Source organism: Emiliania huxleyi (genome assembly GCF_000372725.1).
Source record: "Emiliania huxleyi CCMP1516 chromosome Unknown EMIHUscaffold_119, whole genome shotgun sequence".
In the NCBI taxonomy this organism is placed as follows: domain Eukaryota; phylum Haptophyta; order Isochrysidales; family Noelaerhabdaceae; genus Emiliania; species Emiliania huxleyi.
Genome location: NW_005201403.1, coordinates 284,134 through 303,799, shown reverse-complemented (window position 1 = coordinate 303,799; position 19,666 = coordinate 284,134). Strand labels below are relative to the sequence as shown.

At 66.2% G+C, this 19,666-nt stretch overlaps 5 protein-coding genes across 5 annotated transcripts in view; 2 read left to right on the top strand and 3 right to left on the bottom strand.

Annotated features, from left to right (window-relative positions):
• Positions 1-5,130, bottom strand: EMIHUDRAFT_466894 (hypothetical protein; the record flags this gene model as incomplete). The annotated part of the gene is made up of 15 exons (XM_005790738.1): positions 1-195; positions 414-541; positions 663-1,017; positions 1,217-1,288; positions 1,363-1,435; positions 1,649-1,823; positions 1,895-2,196; positions 2,383-2,421; positions 3,293-3,319; positions 3,450-3,511; positions 3,656-3,702; positions 3,841-4,213; positions 4,287-4,328; positions 4,395-4,505; positions 4,666-5,130. The coding sequence occupies 15 exons, from the start codon at positions 5,128-5,130 to the stop codon at positions 1-3; spliced, it is 2,466 nt and encodes an 821-aa protein (XP_005790795.1).
• Positions 5,131-5,298: 168 nt separating this feature from the next.
• On the top strand, positions 5,299-6,010 carry EMIHUDRAFT_224779 (hypothetical protein; the record flags this gene model as incomplete). Its single annotated transcript, XM_005790737.1, has 4 exons — positions 5,299-5,392; positions 5,451-5,582; positions 5,685-5,845; positions 5,912-6,010. 4 exons carry the CDS (start codon positions 5,299-5,301, stop codon positions 6,008-6,010), a joined length of 486 nt encoding a protein of 161 aa, XP_005790794.1.
• A 1,194-nt stretch (positions 6,011-7,204) lies between these two features.
• EMIHUDRAFT_55825 (hypothetical protein) lies at positions 7,205-8,008 on the bottom strand (the record flags this gene model as incomplete). The annotated part of the gene is made up of 2 exons (XM_005790736.1): positions 7,205-7,399; positions 7,448-8,008. Coding segments are annotated over 2 exons (756 nt in total), but the record flags the coding sequence as incomplete, so codon positions are not given.
• Positions 8,009-16,427: 8,419 nt separating this feature from the next.
• Positions 16,428-18,009, bottom strand: EMIHUDRAFT_109460 (hypothetical protein; the record flags this gene model as incomplete). The annotated part of the gene is made up of 2 exons (XM_005790735.1): positions 16,428-16,912; positions 17,235-18,009. The coding sequence occupies 2 exons, from the start codon at positions 18,007-18,009 to the stop codon at positions 16,428-16,430; spliced, it is 1,260 nt and encodes a 419-aa protein (XP_005790792.1).
• Positions 18,010-18,929: 920 nt separating this feature from the next.
• EMIHUDRAFT_109459 (hypothetical protein) overlaps positions 18,930-19,666 on the top strand; it is a gene marked incomplete at both ends in the record, with an annotated part of 1,996 nt that continues 1,259 nt past the window's right edge. The window contains one exon of the mRNA XM_005790734.1: positions 18,930-19,535. Coding sequence (XP_005790791.1) covers positions 18,930-19,535 — 606 coding nt within the window. The remainder of the gene's footprint in view (positions 19,536-19,666) is intronic.

Sequence of the window (19,666 nt, the reverse complement as noted above, 5' to 3'; positions counted from 1 at the left end):
TCACCGGCAGCCGACGCCGGGGTCGTCGCGCCCGACACCGCAGCAGCCACAGACGCCGACATCACCACGGCTTCCGCAGCCGCGGCGGCCGCCGCCGCCGCTCGCCGCCACTTGCGCACCGTCTGCCGCCTCGACAATGGACTGGAGCCGCGGGGGGCGGGCGACGGCGAGGCGCTCGGTGGTCGGCGAGTGGGCCTGCGGCGAGGGGAGGCCGGGCTTGGTGCAGCGCCGGTGCGGGAGGTGTGGCGGCCTCTCGCCGGGAGGGGGGAGGAGAGCGCGGGTCGAGGTATGGGCGCACCCGCGGCAGAGCATTGAGAGGGCAAGGCGGCTGGCAGCCGTAGAGGAGCAGGGGGAGGGGGGGGGAGGGGGGAGGGGAGGGCAAGATAGCCGCACGACTTGATACTAGCGCGCGCCTGGTCGACGAGAGACAGCAAGCTCTGGCGCGACTCGCGCGCGCCCTGCAGCCCGAGCCGCGCCTTCTCCCACGCGTCGCGCCCACCGCACTCGCCCGAGCCGAAGGCGGCCTTGATGGCCAGCGCGCCTGCGGACGCGCGCACCCCCCTTCACAGCCTCACAGACCCTCGCCTCGCCTCGCACAGCAGCGCGCGCCCAACGTCATCTCGGGCCTTCTCGGGCCATCTCGGGCCATCTCAGGCGCGCGCCCAAGGTCCGCCACGGCGACGCGGTGCCGTCGGCGCCGAGGACGTACGGCTCCGCCAGCCCCTCAGCCTGCCCGCCCGCAAGCGGGTGGGCGGAAGCCGCCGCCGGCCCACCCGCAGCCTCAGGGCGCGAGGAGGGGTGGGTGGGCCGGCGCGGCGGTGGCGCGGACGCGTCGCCGACGCGCCCGCGCTCGCCGTCGAGCGGCCGGGACGCGTCGCGGACGTGTCCGAGCAGCGCGTCGAGCGGCTCGGCGAGGGTAGAGTCGGAGGCGAGCGTGGAGTCCGAGAGGCTGCCGCCGCTGCCGTTGGGGTGCGCCTCGCCGGGCGGGAGGAGTGCGGCCGAGTCGGGGCCGACGAGCTACGAGCCGAAGACGGAGGTGAGCGAGAGGAGCCGAGGGGAGCCGAGGGGAGCCGAGGGGAGCCGAGGGGAGCCGAGGGGAGCCGAGGGGAGCCGAGGGGAGCCGAGGGGAGCCGAGGGGAGCCGAGGTGGAGCCGAGGGGAGCCGAGGGGAGCCGAGGTGGAGCCGAGGTGGAGCCGAGGTGGAGCCGAGAGATGGCCTGCAAATCGAAGACGGAGAGGAGCAGCTCGCGCAGTGGCGGAGGGACGGCGGCGTGCCACACACGCAGCACCTAATCTCGCCATCCTCTCGACGTCCTCTCGACATCTTCTGGGAGAGGCTCTCTCGTGCCACCTCACGCAGCACCTCCCGCACGAGCGCCACCTTGTTACGCGCCTGGCCCTTGAAGCGGAGGGACTCTGTCGCGGCCTCCTGCTGCCTGAAGGGGGGGAGGGGGGGGGGTCAAAAGAGTTGGGTTGTCAGAGCGTTGTGCCGTTCCAGCTCGTGGTGTCTGTGCTCCAGCACATGGTCCAGCACATGGTGTCTGTGTGCGCGTGCTGGGGGCGCGCGACATTGTGTAGTGGGTGTGGGTGGGTGGGGGGGTGGGGTGGGGGGGGGGGGGGCAATGTGCAGTGTAAGGGGGGCGCGGTGCCGGACGGCGAGGCGCAGCATCGAGAGGCGTTGCGACGAGACCACTCGCTTCGGGATCTCAGCCTGGAGCTGCGAGACTGCGTCCCGCACCTTCGCCAGATCACCGCGCAGCCGCGAGATCGCCTCGAGCTCCTTGGCCACCGCAGCGCGCAGCAACGGCGCGCTCAGCTGCCCGCCTAATCTCGGGTCATCTCGCGGTCATCTCGGGTCTCGTCTGCCGCGCGGAGCGAAGGCGCGCGCAGCTCGCCGGCGCCGGTGGCGTCGGGCGGGCTGGAGAGGCGGAGCGAGCCCTCGCCCGCCGCATCGCCCGCCGCATCGCCCGCCGCATCGCCCTCCGCCGCCTCGCCCGCCGCCTCGAGCCAAGCGATCGACACTTGCGCGAGCTTCGCGCGGTGCTGCGCGCTGGCCAGCTCAGCGAGGATCGACTGCTGCTCGCGCCACAGCACCGCCGACTCCTCCGAGATTGCCGCCAGCTCGTCCGCCTCCATGTTGTCGAGCTGCACGTACGCGGCGTGCACCTCGGGGCTCGCGCGAGGCACGTCCTGCCGCCTGCGCCGCGAGGCCGCCGGCGTCAGGGGCGCCAGCGTCAGGGGCGGGAAAGCGCGGTCTCGTGCAGCGTGCTCGCGGCGCCGCGGGAGTGCGAGGGATGCGAGCACAGCTGCAGACGTGTCCTCTCGAGTGCCCGCCACAGCGCACGACACCCACCCTCCGCATCTACTCCTGACGCCTTGCCACCAAGTCGTCGAGGGCGCGCCGCACACCCGCCATCGACACCTATTCACAGCAGGAGGTGTGAAGAGACGCTGTTCACAGCTCGTCGATGAACTCGCACGCCCGCCACCGACACCTCGATCTCGCACCCACCGCCGCCGCCGCGGCCTCCCCCCCTGCCGCCGCCGCCCCTGCCGCCGCCGCTCATCCCTCCGCGCCCGCCGCCCTCTCCGACACCCTCCAAGCCCCTCCGCTCCCCCGGCCCTCCCTGCCCCTCCCCACTGCCAGCCGCGCCTCGCCCCTGCGCAGCGTCGGCCGCCTCCCGCTCCCTCCGGCCATGCCGCCTGCCCGCCCCCTGCGCCGGGCGCGGCTGCGGCGCCGGTGCGGCGCCGGGCGGCGTCATCCCCTGTGAAGGGCAGGGGAGGGGCGTCGGTGGCAGAGACTGCAAGGGGGCTTCGGCTCCCGTGGCGGGTTGGCGCGGGTGTTGGGTGTGGCGGTGCGGCGGGTGTTGTGTGTGTGTGTGTGTGTGTGTGTGTGTGTGTGTGTGTGTGACTGGGTGTGCGAGTCGGAAGGTTCTCGGAAGGTTCGCCTGCGCCAGGTGGACGAGGGTGCCTTGCAGCTCGCGCAGCACCGCAACCTGCTCCTGCAGCGGGTTGTGCTCCCCCTCCTGCCGCTGCGGCACCTGCGGCGGCGTCATCTCGGGTCACCTGGCTGAGCTCGGCTGATACTCGGGTGAGCTCGGGCGATCTCGGCTGACCTCGGCGCGATCTCGGGTGATCTCGGACGATCTCGGGTGATCTCGGACGATCTCGGGTGATCTCGGACGATCTCGGGTGATCTCGGACGATCTCGGGTGATCTCGGACGATCTCGGGTGCTCTCGGACGATCTGCGGCGCCTGCGGCGGCGTCATCTGCTTTGCGCGGTTTGCGTACTTGAGCGTGTTGAGCGTCTCCTCGTACCTGCCCACAGCAGTTAATTAACAGCTAATTAACAGCTAATTAAGAGATAATTAAGTCTCCTCGTACCTGCCCACAGCCAGAGCCGTGAAGAGACGCTGTCCACGGGAGGGCGTTGAGGGTCTCGTCTCACTGGTCCGACGACGGAGAGACAGCGCAGAGCATCGCGGCGACAGACGTGCCCGAGAGCGAGTCCTGACGAGGGAAGACGCTCGCGTGGGGGGGGCGAGCGGCCGCAGCCAGAAGGCGGGGTGCGTTGCAGGACGCTCCTTGAGGAGGCGAGTCAGCTTAATTAACAGTTAATTAACAGCTAATTGAGAGATATTGCAGGAGTTGCTCCTTGAGTAGGCGAGTCAGCTTCGAGTCGCGGTACGGCACGTGCGCGCCTATGCACCGCCCATGCCGTCTCACACCTCTCGATGCGCCGAGTCGTGGGGACGGGTCGTGCGCCGCGCGCGCCTGTGCACAGAAGCACTGTCTGGCCGCTGCTCGGCTGTCTCTAGTCGCAAGAGGACGGCGCGCGCCCTTGCGCGTGCGGTCGGCGAGGGCGTTGATGCAGTTGGCAAGGGAGAGGAGGGAGCGGTTGATGTTGCGCCCCTCCACGAGCCGCTGCCCGCGGTTGTCGGTCTTGTACGCTCTCTCGGAGCCGGCGAGGTCGATCAGCGACAGCTTGGCGAGGCGCCGCTTGGAGCCGCCTCCCTCTCCGTACCGCTGCACGGCCTTGACGGTGACCTGGAGGACGGCGTGCGAGCGGGAGGAGACCTCGTTGCAGTTGGTCGCCTCGGTCGTGCGGTAGACCGAGCCACGCTGCATGTGCTCCATGATCTCGGCGGCCGACCCGACGGCGAGCTCGACGGCGCCCTGGATGTGCGTGCCGTGCTTGGCGTCCTCCCTCACCTCGAGAGAAGAAGGAGAAGATCTGTGAGAGTCAGATGCAGATTTAGGTGCCGTGCCTCGCGTCCTCCCTCACCTCGAGGTCTGCCTGTGAGTCCGGGTTGAGCAGGTCCTTGACCTAAACAATCTCAATTCGAACCTCATTTAAAGAAGATGAAGACTCCGGGCTGAGCAGGCCCTTGACCTTCTCGTTGTAGATCTCGACGTACGAGACGCCGAACTTGTAGTCGAAGTCGTCGTCCCGCAGCGCCGCCGCCATCAACTCCTCCACTGCCTCCGGCATCACGCCCGGCTCCTGCGGTGCGGGAGAGAGAGAGAGAGAGAGAGAGAGAGAGAGAGAGAGGGAGAGAGAGAGAGAGAGAGAGAGAGGGAGAGAGAGAGAGAGAGAGAGAGAGAGAGGGAGAGAGAGAGAGAGAGAGAGAGAGAGAGGTGTGGGAGGTTGGACGAGCGGGAACTTCTTCCTCTCTTCTACTATTGCAGGCCTGCGGCTGGCCGAGCATCGTGTGCGTCTTGCCGGAGCCCGTCGCGCCGTATGCAAAGCAGGCGCCGTTGTAGCCGTCGATCACGGCGGTGACGACGCGCCGCACCAGCCGCGCGTACACCTCGCTCGAGCCGCTCTCTGGGCCGAACGCCGCGTCAAACTGGTACGCGTGGTCGTTGAACTGCTGCAGCCGGAGGTAGTCGCGGCCGCCCATCTTCTCGTCCGGGTCGCGCGCGAAGACCTTGTTGCCCTCTGTGACGGACAGGCAGTCCACCGCGCCTCGGGCCGACTCGGCCGCCGAGAGCGGCCTCACGCGCACGCCGACCATGAGACGGTGGTCGTCTGGCCCGCGAGGCGACGACGCCTCGTCGATCGCAGGCGCCGCACGCACGCCCGGCCGGCTGGCGCTGCTGCGAGGGCGAGTGCGCGGCTTGCTCATCTTCAACGCTGCCCCAAAAGAAGAAAGCCAGCGCCCCTACATGTACATGTAGCCCAACAATTCAGCAGTGCAGCTTCGGGTATTTTCGAGCCGCAATCAATCAAAAAAGAAATGTGCCGATCTGAAACCGACACCGGTGAACGGATGGGCCGTGGGAACACACACATTATGCCCGGCTCCAGCAGCCTGCAGCCCGACCAGAACGCTCGCCTGCGAGAGATCTTCGACGCTCTCGGCGACCAGGCGACCGCGCGCGCTGGCCGTGCCTCTGCCGCCACGCATCTAGGCAATCAGGCTCCACCCGCTCCTGTAGGTGGGAGGCCTGATTGGCATTGACGGGGTTGGGACTGCGCTCCAGCTCTTTGGCCTCGAGCTTCCCCCGGAGGAGGCGGATTCGCTGCCCCGCACAAGCCTTTACCCGATTGCCTCTGACCTCAGCTGCTGCGTTGCAGGTGGCTGACCTCGTGACGGCGATTGCACCCACGCTCCGTGCGCTGCCGCTAGTCGCAGACCCACGACCCTGCAGCTGCTCCTGACTCCCGCCGAATGTTCAGGCAAGCTGCGATTTGAGGAGTTTGTGCACACCATTCTCACACAGCCGACACCGGGCACTTCTAGCGAGGAGGAGATCGCGGCTATCTATGACCTGTTTTCGCAGCAAGGAGTCGTCACGGCTACGTCCGTGCAGGCTGCTATGGAGGCTCTCAGCCAGCCGGTGCCGCCGCAGCGCACCCCCGCTGCACACCATAGCACACACGATAGCGTCTGGGCCTTGGGACAGGTCTCGGCTTTGCTCGCTACCGACATCGTTCGCGAGGCTGACCTCGACGAGGATGGGGTCGTCAGCCGCGACGACTTTAGCCAAGCAGCTTTGCAGTGATCTGTTGGTCAGAGTCGGTGGTTTGGGGTGCCTTCTCGACAGCGGTACCGACAGCGTGCCAGCTACCGCACACGCATATGAAAGTGGAGTGTTTGAGCGTGCCGTTGAACATATGCAAAATATACACAAGAGATTGCACACACCGTGTGTGACACGTGTGAACGAGCGGGGCACACGCCGACACGCGACACGCGCCTCGCGCCCCCCCCCGGCAGCGCGCTGCTGGCGCGCGCACACACCTTCCTCTGGCAGGGACGACCTGGCAAGCCCGCATCGTCGGTGCACCCTCCTTCGCCCTGGCGAGACGTGCAGGCAGCGGGCTGCCAGAGCTGGCAGAGGCAGAGCAGGTGAGACCGCTGGGCGCAGCACGAACGAGAGCCCGCCCAACCTTTCTCTTTTTTCTCTTCGTATTGAGAGGGCCTTTGTTTTTAATCGGATGATCCCTCATCGGATATCAGGACAGAAAGCACCCTAAACGGCACGCCGCCACCACAGCACACAGGCACCCGGGTCAAACAGGAGGTCAGGAGCTGTCAGTGTCACGTGTCAGCTCTCAGTCTCACAGGGTCAGGGAGAGAGACGTACGGCTTTTCAAATACCGTATCAAAGATCTTTTTTGGTGTACCTGTGTGTTAGTGCCAGTGCGCGCCCGTAAAGAGAAAGAAACAAAACAGAGAACGTCTGCGCCTCTCCTCGACACAAGTGCACTGTGGCACACATCCAGCCTGCGCGCACCTGCCCCGGGCCAGCAGAGCACAATATTCACAACACAAGTCCCGGGAAGAGTCGGCCCGCGCCTTGGCAGCGCCGCTCGGACGAAGCATGCCACCGCGCCACACGTTGCAGACCACTCTTCACCCCCCACCCTCACGCCCACAGACGGTCAAGACAGACGACAGCCCCTCCTTCCGACGAGGCACACTCCATGCCAGCCGCGAGGGCCCCACAAGCCTAGTCCTCCTTCTTGTCTGCCGCTGCACTGCCGCCTCCGCCTCGACTCCCCTCTCCTCCCTCTCCTCCCCCGCCCCCGCCCCCGCCCCCACCCCCGCCGCCGCCGCCGCCGCCGCCCTTGCCCAGCTCCTTGCCCAGCTCCTTGCTCAGCTCCTTGCGCAAGCTCGGCCGAGGCGGAGGCGCCTCGAGCATCTGCAAGGCGGCGGCACGCCTCGCGGCGGCGTCGCCCTCGAACTGCTTGCGGTACGCCTTAGAGAAGACCTCGATGTAGTACGAGGAGCCGTTCCAGACGCAGGCGAGGTAGATGCCGAGGAGGTAGGCGAGGTGCAGCCAGTAGTGCGACCAGAGGAGCGGGACCGGCAGCAGCGCGACGCACGTGTAGAGCAGCTGCACCGCGATGAAGATGAGCTTGGTCTTCCAGCGGTCCGCGTCGAACATCTCGCCCGGCCGCATCACGCCGACGGAGCGGAGCACGTCGTGCGTCACGCGGGTGAGGCCGCTGTAGTCGCCGTTGGAGCCGGGGCTGGTGAGCCAGCGTATCGACGTCATCAGTGCAGGGTCATCGTGCAGTGCGCGTGCGAAGAGCGCCTCCGTGACCAGGACGTAGAAGAGCTGCCAGGCGCCATACGAGAGGACGCCGAGCCGCATCGTCGTCCACGCGGAGATGGAGTCCGGCAGCTCGAGCCCGGCGGGCGGGTACCAGCGCGTGCAGAAGAGCAGCAGGGCGGGCAGCGCGTGGATGAAGACCGACGTGATCTTGTCGAGGGAGTGGAAGACGAGCGAGTTGCGCCACGTGATGATGGCGAGGGCGAGCGGTCCCGAGGCGTGCGCGAAGTTGGCAACGACGAGCGGCTGCAGCTGCGGGTAGGCGAGAACCTGCACAAGGCAGGAGACGTTGGCCATGTAGCAGAAGTCGATGAGAAAGTAGTGCCAGCGCAGGCGGGAGTAGATCCACAGCCGCAGCCCCAGCAGCGGCAGGATGAAGCCGACGTACCACCACGCAAAGCTCCGCGGCCGGACCAGGATGGCAAACTCGATCGCCGCGACTCCGACGACGCCGAGCATGAACGAAACCTTGTCGCGCAGCCGGACGATCGGCGGCTCATCCATCCGCGCCCGGATGTGGTCGCGGATCTTCCGGTCCTGGTCGCCCGTCATCTGCTTCCGTATCCTCCTGCGGAACGCCTCCTCTTGCTTTTTGACGACAGAGGGCAGACGCGCGCGCCTCGTGACGAGCTCACGAAGCGCCTCTCGCCGCGCGCGCATGGCGCGCAGGCTGCCCGTCACGTAGGCGGGGTTGCTCTCGCGAGCGACCATCAGATGCTCGCCCGTGAGCACGACTGTCGTCGCCTGTCCTTTCTCGACTGTCTGTTGTGCGGTCTTGGGACCGCGCGGTTTGCAGCGCGCTGCTAGCAACAGGGTTCCGGCTCCTACCCAGATAGGGGGTCTGTGTCCACGGTTAGACCCTATGCAATAGGTAGGTAGGTCCGGTTTTGACCGCCCCAGAGGGCCCCGCAATAGGTAGGTAGGTGGCGACCGATCTTGTAGGCGGGAGGGTCCGTGCCCTCGACTCTGTCGAGGGAAGAGAGTGCCGTTTTGGAGCCGTCCAATGCCTCGAGAGCCCAGTAGGCCATGCTCTGGCGGGCTCGCGAGCGGCGCGCACCGCGGTACAAGCCGGCGATGGGTCCGCGTGCAGGTCGGCGATGAGCAGTGCGCGCTTGAGTGTAGCTGCGGAGCTGGCCATAACGGCGAGCAGTGCTGCGGCGAGGTGCATGTTGAGGTTCCCCTCACCCTCACCAGGTGCGCGCAAACGGTAGCCGCGCTCACCGTGTGGGGCGAGTAGACGTGCTCACTGCGACGGATCGAGAGCTCGTCGGTGTCCTCCGAGCACGAGTTTGGCTTTTGTATTCCCACACGAAGCGGGAGCTGCGGGGGGGCGTGTGGCATCGGCCAAAAAATAAATAAATAAGTGAGGACATATCGGATATGTGCGAGATAGCGCGAGGGCCGTTTCGCAGGGACGTGCGCTGTCCACCATCCTCAGCGTCTGCTTCCTCCACGAGATCTGCCACTGCGTCCTGGGGGGGCTCTGTTTAGCTCCTTTTGAAGAGATCCTGGCTCTCTCCTCTTGAGACAAGACCCTATTGCTATCACTCTCCGGTAGCGGGGTGGGCTACCAGAGCTTTAAAGGAGATGGTAATGCGCTCAATGAAACTGTTGAGCGCCTCCTTCTCTGCCGACCACCCTCAATACACAATACCCCGACTCTCCTCACATATTCCTTCAAACCCTCCCCCCACCTGCCCTCCACCCCCACCCCCCACCCCTCACCCTCACCCTCACCCCCACCCCCAGGACAACCCGACCACGCGCCTCATCGGTTTCGACATCTGCCAGAACGACGAGCCCTCGCGCGGCGCCGTCGCCGCCTACTCCGGACCAAAGGGCCTCCTCAAGGCGCAGATGAAGGGAGCGAGCGTCTTCGACGGCGTCAGCAAGTCGCTCATCTACTCGCCCGAGGGCGACCTCTCGTGCGCGCCGGCGGCTGGCTCCGGGGCTCGCCCGCGCACCGCGACAAGGAGGGCAAACCCACGGGGCGAGTGGACTGCTTCAAGGCCGTCGGCACCTTCTTTGGCGACCCTGAAGCCTGCAAAAAGGAGCTCACCGCGCACCTCAGGAAGAACTAAGCTCGCGCCGCTCGACGTCATCGACACGATCGTCGACACTGACTGCGTCACGAACACCTCGCAACTCCGCCTCAACCTCGTCCAACGGATTGCCTGCGCAAAGACCAGGTACATTGCCGGCATCACGCCGCCCAATCTCGCGTGCGAGGCTCTCAAGTTTGCGCACAACCGCATCCGCAAGTCCTTTGAGGGCATTGCTCGCGCCGACGCCTCGCCCCAGGCGCTCCGCGACCTCGCGTGGCTCCAGGCGCAGCTGCCGACCGAGATGGGCGGGTGCAACATCGACACCGCCTTCTCGCGAGCCGACAGCGACTTCTCCATGTCGCCCCTCAAGAACTGGCGCACCCTCGTCGTCCACCCGCCATCGCCGCAGCTATCGCCACCTATGAGTCCGCCCTCTCGGACTGGAAGGAGGTGTGCGAGAAGCGCGCCGCCCGCGACAAAAACAAGTACCACACCGTCCGCGGCGGCTACCTGACTGAGTTCTACCCCAAGAGCGTCCCGCTCCCCGAGCCCGAGTCCCTCCAGCTACCGACGCGATTCTCAATGGCACTTACAAATCCACGTACCCGCGGCCGCGGGCGCTCGCTGCCATCAAGAATCACAAGGACTGGTTCGCGCACCAGGAGCTCGTCAAGGCGCGGGATGTGCACGTCAAGAACAACCCGTCCCTCGGAGACAGCGCCGTCAGCAACCGCGAAGCCATGCGCCTCATCTCCGCCTCAACGCCTTTCGCCGGCAAGGCCTTCGATGTCCGTGTCGACGGTACGTACGCCACCGCCCTCTCCTCCGACACCCTCCAGGACGAGCTCCAGCGGAAGCTTGGCCTTTGGCTCTCCGCGGCACTTCCCACCCTTCGGGTCGCGCTCTCGAGCGGGGCATGCCAGTCGATTTCTTCGGCGACTACCTTTACAATAAGGCCCACCACCGGCGGCCCCACGACGGCGTCCTCGCCGCCTGGGCGGACGCGATGCGCGCCCCGGCCAACGCGCCGGTCGTGCACGGTGACAAGGAGAAACCAGAGCTCACCCGGCAGTACAACGAGGGGTACAAGGTCGACCTCGCAGAACCCCACGCTGGCCCGGGAGGATGCGATGAGGTGAATGAAGTCAAGCTCTGGACGCCCCTCCTCAAGACCTCCTCGACGGGCGTTGGCAACGCCTCGAGTGGCGGCACGCCCCCCTCCGTTGGCCACTCCTACGCCTTCGGCAACACTGAAGAGAAGGCCCGCCGCCTAAACAAGGCGCGCGGGCAGCCCGGCCAACCCTTCTCCCACAAGACCGGCCACGGCTACGTCAAGGCGCATCGCGATTTCTACCACGACGCGATCTTTGTCAAGCGCAACAACTTCAACCTGCTGCTCCACGAGACGTTCGGCGGCGGCTTCTCGCCCACCGCCGTTTTCAAGCTGCGCCGCCTCGCGCGCAAAGTCGCGCGCGGCAGCGTCGACCGCACGGCCTACTCGCCCAAGTACTCGCTCTCTTTTATGTCCCACCATGCAGAGCGCATCTCTCTCTCTGTTGTGCGAGGCGTGAACCGCGCCATTCGCTCTCACCTGGCAACCCTGTCTGCACGTCTCGCGCGCGCGTGAACAGGGCTCCAGGCCCCAAATGATGTGTGAGTGTTAGAGTTGTTTGGTATTGCTAAAAATCTCTCTCTCCGGACAGAACGACTTGCTCTACAAAGCTGGCGCGCGACGTAGGATCCTACATCGAGCTGGAGGACCCCTCATTTGGTCTGAGGGAAGTCCGAGCGAGGGGAAACCCCCGCCCCAAAGTCGGCGGTTTTGAGCATTTGAGGCCGCGTACAGCTGTCCGGTCCACGCGCCTTTTCTAACGAGGGCGGTGGAGGGGTTCCGCATCGCGGCCTCCTGCGCCTTTTTGGTACTTGTGTAGGCGATAGACTGTACAGGCCACAGACAGGAAAGCCGACGGGGGAACCTCATAGAACGCTTGGGCATGTACTCTCGTCCTCGTTCTACGCGGTCCTTCTTCCGCTCCTCTAGCTGCTCTCGCTGTTGTGCCCTCCCCCGCGCCGGAGGCGCCCGCTCGAGGGCGCCCGCGTCACCCCGCACAAATGCTCTGACTCTCTCTCTCTTCTCTCCGGCTCCCGCCCGGCTTCGTTGGAGGACGCCATGCTCCCCGCTGCATGGACGCAATTTTTTTTTCACCCCCACAGCGGCGAGGCGCAGGATTGGGCGGAGGGCGCCGCTCATCCCGGAAGAAAAATAAGACGGATATCCTGCAGAAATTATTTTTCAGCACAGCGGCTAGTGCGACCCCCCAGAGCAACCGAGGTTCTCGAGGTGGATATCCTTTGGCCGCGTTGGGTAGCGAGGATTGGTGTGACGCGATCCACGCAGGCGTGTTGGCCGACCGTCAGTGCACGGAGTTGCCCCTTCTCCGACTGCCCCGGCTAGTTCCCGAGGTCGTCGGGTGTGACCCCTGCGTCCCCCGAGACCTAGCGCGGGTGGGTTGGAGGGGGCTCGCTGCAAGGAAGGGCGGTGTAAGAAGCCGATCCCCGTAGTCCGCCCCACTCCTCCCCATCGGGCCGCATAAGGTTATCATAAGCGGCCGCGCCTCGCAGATTCTGCCGCCTCTACTCGCCGAAAAAAAATCATATGAAACAAGAAGGGAACACACACATGACGCCGCACACACACACGCACCCCGCACCGCACCCCTCTCCCCGCGCCCTAAGCCCTTTCCGAGTTGTGGAAAGATAAGAAAAAGAAACATTTACCGCTGCCGCACAGCGGCTAGTGCGACCACCCACGGTGAGCTTCTCCGAGAGCTCATGAGCTCTTGGTACACGCCCTCGTCGACTGACCCTCACCGAATATCAACATCGCACCCCGGCCTTTTGACCGCGATCTCACCGCCGCTGTCTCGTTGCCCTCCCGGCGGCTGGCGCAGGCGCCTCGACCAACGATCATGCCCGCCACCACCGACCAGCTCCTCGTCTTCAGCGACGCGAGCGAGAGCGAGAACGACGGGTGGGAGCCTCCCGCGGCCCGCAAGAAGCCCGCGCCGGCCCGCAAGAGCGCTCCCGGCAAGAGCGCAATCGCCAAGTCCGCCAAGACGAGCGGCGTGCGTCGGCCACAGCGGCGTGTGGCGGTGGCCGCGAGTGCGTCGAGCGACGAGGAGGACTCGGCCTCGCAGGACTCGGTCGCGAGCGGTGACACCGGCGCCCTGCCGCCCCGCCGCCCCTCACCTCCCAAGGCACAGCGCCACTCCATTCCTGACGCGCGCCCTCGCCCGCGGCGTGCGCAGACGGCGGGGTCGACGCCGCGTTCCAGGTCCTCATGCGCAAGCTCGAGTCGCAGCAGAAGAAGGAGGGGGAGAAGGCGCGGCGCAAGGCCGACGCCGAGTTTGAAGCGATCCGCGCGGCCAAGTACGACGAGGCGGATGCAGATATCCGCGAGTTGAAGGGTGATCGCCGCGCCCGCGGCCCCACGCGCGCCACGCGCCACTCACCCGTGCATGAGCCACCTGCCCACAGATGAGTTTGCTGCGAAGGCGAGCCGTGTGAGGAGCGTGCTCAAGCAGTGCCAAAAGGAGATCGAGAGGGCCAACGAGCTGGAGGAGAAGAGCATCCGCGAATATCGAAACCAGGCGGCGCACACGCTCAAGGAGTTCGAGGGGCATCTGCGCGTGATCGAAGAAAAGAAGGCGAGCGTCACAAACCTGATCAACACGGTGTGCACCAATCACAAGAAGAAGGTGGAGACGACGGTGGTGCGCGCAACGAGGAGCATCACCGCGGCGCGCAAGTTGCGCTTGGACGATCGTCTCGCTCCCGTTCGTTCGGTCCTTGCGAATGTTGTCAAGAACCTCACTCAGGACCTGGCGAAGCTGTCTTGAGCCGCACGAGACACGCCCGAGGGCAGCGCGCCTCGTGCTGCCTCCAAATGTGCACCGGACTCTGAGACGGGACGGAGAGAGTGCGCGCGAAGTGGCTTCTCGGACTCGCGCCACCCCAGAGACTGAGTACGGCGCCCCATTGCGCCACGAAGAGCTGCTCCGAGCAGTCTGCGGAGATGACTCTCTCGTGTCGATTTGTATCCGAAGCTTGAAGAGCGCCACTGTCCGCGCCGGCTTGTTTGCGACACGCTTGGAGCGCGGCGCTCCATCCTCTCCTGCGATCTGCGCGGCGGGGTGGACCGGTGTTTTGGCGCTTTTGCGTTTTGCATGGAGCCCATGGTTTTGGCGCTTTTGCTCATGTCCCACCCACGCCAAGGAAAGCGGAGTGATTACACAAGAGGAGCAGCGCCGAAATGGATCACGGCACGATCTTTATACACACAGCACGGCACATCAGCTTGAGTATTGCGAGCTATCCCGCGCTGAGCTGCGCTTGCTTCGTTAGGCGACTCAGCCCGCTGACCCGGGTCTGATCTCTGATGTCCCCCGACACACACCCGCCCCCTGTGCCCTGCGCCGTCAGCGACCACCGGGGAGCGGCAACACTACGCTGCATCTAAATCTCACAAGGATTCGTAGAGACCATGCCAGGCGCGGTCGCGTGACGCACCCAAGGCGGTTGCCGCTCGAGGTCGAGCCACTCACTCGAGACTGAGCTGACTCGCGACTCGTGAGCCAACCCGGGTGCCGGCGAGCATCCCTCGCTTGATATGCCGCCATTGGACAAGCTCTCTTCAGCGGGCCCGGGGATTGCGCAGCACAGAGGCGTTTCGGAGACATCGAGGTCCAACACAGCCACCTGCGTCACCGTTGGTGCCGCGTCCGCTCCACGCAAACGAACCTTTCTCCCCGTCGCAATATCCGGGCCCTTGAGAGCACGGGTGGGCGCCAATGGGCGCGCGGCATGCGAAGCGTGGCACGCCAATGGGCGCGCGGCGTGCGAAGCGTGGCACGTGGGCCCTTCTCGAAGCCGCTCGCCCGCCTCTGCTTTGGGTTGTCTGTTGACAAGCGAATGCACAGAACGGGTCAAAGAAAAGTAATACCATCACAATGAGTACCACATCACGTACGCGCGCTTCGTCGCCACGCGCACCTTCCTTGCCGGCTGGGCCGCCTTCATGGACTTCACCCGCCTCTCAGGCCACGAGACGGAGGCACTTGCCGCCGGCCTCGCCTCCTTCAAGAACAGCGAGGTCAAGGCGTGCTTTGTGCCGATTGCGCTCGAGTGGACCATGGCGCTCGTGCAGCCCCTCAAGCAGGCTGGCCGCCGGTCCAACCAGCAGGACGCCGAGCTCGCCGCGACCGTCGAGCGGGTCTGCCGGACGATGCTCGCCTGAAGCGCGCGGACGCGTGACGGGAGAGCATCTCCCAGCTCACAGCGAGTTCCACACTGAAGACGGCTCCGGCGGCACTCATGTGTGCACGTCTTTGAGCATCGCATGTTGTCACATTGCAGTGGACCCCCCCCCCCCCCACACACACCGTTTTGTTTTTTTCCGCGTCGCCATCCGCGCGGGCTTTTCGCTTTAACCTCTATGGACTATGGATCCGTGCGGCGGGTCGCAGGCCCTCGGGATGTAGGTGGGAGCACCAAAAAGGCCTCCGTCTCGACGAGCACCCAGCCGCCGCAAGGGAGGGCTGGCTGCTAAGACTTGCCACTTGCTTGGGGGGAGGAGGAGGAGGAGGAGGATGTTAGGGGAGGGAGGGAGGGAGAGAGGGGTGGGGGGAGTGGAGAGAGAGGAGAGAGAGGAGAGTGGAGGAGAGGAAGAGAAAGAAGAAGAAAGGGCCAAAAAAGAAATCCCCCGGCCGGCGCGGCAGCGCTCACGCTCCCCGACTCTCTCTCCGCAAGCTGCTGTCTGCCAGCTGCCCCGCGTTTACTTATCTTTATGAGCAAGCTCGAGGTGGCGGCGAAAGACGGCATCGTGAGAATCCCAAAGTCTGTGTTCGAGTCGGCGCCGGCTGAGGTATCGTCGAGCAGCGACGTTGTGGCAAAGGTGCGGCGGCTCGATGGAACAGTCGATGAGCTCAAGCGTGTGACGCCGGACAACCCCAACTTTCAGCCGCGCAAGCCGACGCCCGGCAAAGTCAAGGCCGTCAACAAGGACGAGGCGCTCATTGCCTTCTACACGCGCAAGGTGCGCGCGCACCGTCTCTTACTTTTGCCACGCGAAGCCCGTACCCTCCTTCCCCAGCCGCAGGGCATGCCGCTTCCTGACGAGCTCAAGGCGAAGGCCGAGGCGCTGAGGGAAGAGGAGGATGCGGAGGCGAGGCGGGTCGCCGAGCGTGCGAAGCGGTTCGGGATCACGCCGGCTGCAAAGCCGGCCGCGGCGCAAAAGGGCAAGCGGGGGCAGCCTGCGCAGGAGAGCGCCGGCGCGTCGCTGACGGAGGAGGAGCGGGCTGCGCGCGAGAAGCGCGCGAAGAGGTTTGGCGCCTCTGTTGGCGGCTCGGTGGGCGGCGGGGGCGGTGCGGCGGGGGCGTGCGCCCCAAGGAAGGAGCGGCCAAAGGGCGGGGTGAAGGTGCTGAGCGGGGTGGAGGGTGCGATGGCGGCGGCGGCGCCGGTTGGGTGAGAAGGGCGGTGGAGAGGCAGAGAGAGGGAGAGGGGCGGCGGGAGAGGGAGCGAGGGAGGGACAGCACCGCCCGGCCGGAAATCGGCGCGAGACGGCGTGAGCACAGCAGCACACGCGGCGTTCAGGGGTGAGGATTTGAGAGCCCTGGTGTGCCTGTGTGTGTGCGTCCTGCACCGCACGCGCTAGCGTGCGGATATTAACACGCCAATATGCTCGTTAATCTTCCGAGTGAATCTTCCGAATAACGAAAACTTGTAACACCGCGCGCGCCAGCCAGCGAGAGCGTGGTTCACTCGTCCTTCCTCTTCTCCGCTGCGGCCGCTGCCGCGCGGGCCGAGCCGAGCCAGAAGGCGACGAGCGAGGCGTACACGAGGGCGGCGCCGGAGGCGACCCCTCGCAAGCCGGCGGCGCGGAAGAGGCCGACGCCGGCCGCAGGCGACACCATGCCGGCGAGGGCAAATGCGGCGTGTTCTGCGCCGACCAGTGTGCCCTTGAGGCGGGGAGGGACGGCGGCGGTCGAGAGGGCGGTGAGGGTGGTTGCGAGCGGGAACTGCGCCAGTGAGAGCGCGAGCGAGAGGCCAAGGAAAGGGAGGGCGCCCAGCTGCGGCGCAGAGGCATCTGGCGCGTATGCAGCGGCGAGGGCGGCGTAGCCGGCGACCATAGCGGCGAGGCAGCAGCCGACAGTGCGGCGTGCGCCTCCGAGGGCAGAGGAGAGGTGTCCGAGGGCGAGGCCGACGAGGGCGTTCCCGAAGAAGGCTGCCGACATGACGGCTCCTGTCCGCGGGGGCGGGAGTCGGCATTCTCGCCTCAGAGGCGGACGGGTGTCTCTTGCTGCGGGCGGGCATCGAGCTCCGCTAGTCTCCGCTAGTCTCGGCTCGGCTCGGCTCCTCTCGGCTCGTCTCGGCTCGTCTCGGCTCCTCTCGACTCCTCTCGAGTCGTCTCAGCTCCTCTCGGCTCCTCTCGGCTCCTCTCGGCTACTCTCGGCTCGTCTCGGCTCGTCTCGGCTCGTCTCGGCTCGTCTCGGCTACTCTCGGCTACTCTCGGCTACTCTCGGCTACTCTCGGCTCGTCTCGGCTCGTCTCGGCTCCCTCGGCACCGAGCCCGGCCTGGTCGAACGAGAAGAGCTCCTTGAGCACGATTGGCCGCGCGGCGCCGACCGCCGAATTGGCGACGCCGCTGGCGAGCTTGGTCAGCAGCAGCGGCCACACAGCAGGCAGGATCTGCCCCATGCGCGAGAACCAAGAGCCCGCAGGAGGCGCGTCCTTCTTTCCCTGGTCGCTGCCCGCGCCGTCGCCCGCCTCCTCCGCCTCCTCCTTGTCGACGGCGGCGGGCAGCAGGAGCACTAGCAACGCCGCCAGCAGCGAGCCCGCCACCGCAAGCGGCGCGGCCACCTCGTTGCCGATCCTGCCACCCACCGCGGGCCCGACCACGCCGCCGAGAGTGTAGGCGGTGGTCAGGCGGCCAAGCGCGCCCGCTCGTGCCGGCCCGGCCGGCGTCAGCTTGGCGGCGGCGGTCTGTGCGCACAGGAAGCCCGCCATGAAGAGCGTGGGCACCTTGGACGCGTAGAGCCCGGCCATGCTGCTCGCCTGCCAGAGCAGCCCGTAGGACGCAGCGCACGCGACAAAGTTGAGGGCAAACAAGGCGCGCAGCCCAATCACGTCGGCGCTGTAGCCGACCAGAAACGAGCCGACGGTCTGCACACAGTTGAAGAAGGTGCGAAGGCTCGCGTACTCGGCAGCGGCGTCGGCGTTGGCCTCGGACAGCTGAGCGACCAGGAACGGCTCGATCGGCGACTGGAGCTGGTAGCAGAGGGCGTACACCACAACAAGGGCGTACACGATGTGGAGCGGCTGCTGGCTCGCAGTCGGCATGGCAGGGAAACGAGTTGGAGCTGAGGAAAAAGAATTTTGCCGCAGGAAAAAGAATTTAATTACCGCGCGCAATTCTTAATCGGCTGTCAGACGCCATTCACAGAAAGACGAAACAAAAACGATGGTGAGAGACGCCAACCGACGACCGACGACGACCGACGCGACGACGACGACCGACGCGACCGGGGCAGTCGGAGAAGGGGCAACTCCGTGCACTGACGGTCGGCCGCCAGCAAACACGCCTGCGTGGATCGCGTCACACCAACCCTCGCTACCCAACGCGGCCAAAGGGTATCCACCTCGAGAACCTCGAGAGCTTTTTTAAGAATTCTTACCGCCTTTTGTGGTGCTAGTCCGTGCCAGTCTGCTGTGCGAGGGGCTTGTATTGTAGAATTCAACAAAACAACTCTCTCGCACAGCACACAGGTTCAACACAGGTACCAAAAGAGGCACAGGCCGGCGACGGACCTTTAGGCTTAGAAGGCGCCGTCGTCCTCATAAACAAAGGTGGGCACGACCGGGGGGACAGTCGAATCCGCGAGCACCGTAGTGCTCGCCGAAAAGACCATCATCCCCATCATCCCAACCCCCCCCCGGCGACCCCCTCGCCGCTTGCCCCACCAGCCAGCGGGCACTGCGCGACCCACCCCCGCGCCCTCGACCGCGCCCCCCGCCAGGAGCATACCGCATCACCTCCGCCCGCGCCTCGTCGAAGAGCAGAATCTCTCCCGCCTTCACCGCCTCCTTCCACCCCTCCACGTACCTGCCTTCGTTTTCTGCAAGCACATGCTTTGATGGCCGTGCATTCTTACCGTCTCTCACGGCTAGCCCGAAAGAATTCTTGCCGCCCGACTCAAAGCGCCGACAAGATCCGACAACCATTGGCTCAGATTGGCTGCCTTCCTCGCCTCTCAGCGCGAATGGAGGCGGACGATAACACCCCGCCCGACAGGGAGGACAGCACTCAGGACGACGGCCTCCTCGACGTCGGGCAGACGCTCGGGCACTTCGAAGCGTGGCTCGCCAAGCGGCGCCGCCTCTGCGAGGGGGCGCTGGCCAAAGCCGACGAGTTTGCGGCGGCCGCGGCGCGCCAGGTTGCCTCCCTGCCGCAGGCCGCGCAGGCCGAGTCCTCGGGCTGGGTGCTGCAGGCGCTGTGGCCATCTGGCGAGCGCGTCGTCCCACTCTTTGTCGGCGTCGCGGCCACCGCCGGCCGCGGACCGGCCTCGGCGCTCGCCATCCCCCACCCGTGCGTCTCGTCGGTGCACCTGTCCGTGTGTGTGGAGAGCGTCTCGCCCTCGCTGCGCGTCACGATCCGGGATGGCTCCGCCGCCGGCCACTCCTCCAACGGAGTCTACCTCGGCGGCAAGCGAGTGGTGGGCGAGCTGCGGCTGGGCGCGGAGGAGGTTGGCGCCCGGTGGGGAGACGAGGCGGCCGAGGAGGCGGGCGACATCACCCTCAACATGCGCACCCGCGACCAGCTCGCCGCAAAGTACGGCGGAGCGGTGCCGCGGCTTCGGCTGCGGCGGGTGCGCGGCTCGCTCGAGGCTTCGCTGAGCGCGATTGCGAGCCAGGCGCGTGCGAGGGCGGAGGAGCGGCTCGCAGCCGTCGACGCGGAGGCGGAGCGGGAGTGGGCGGAGCGGAGGCGGGAGGAGGGGGA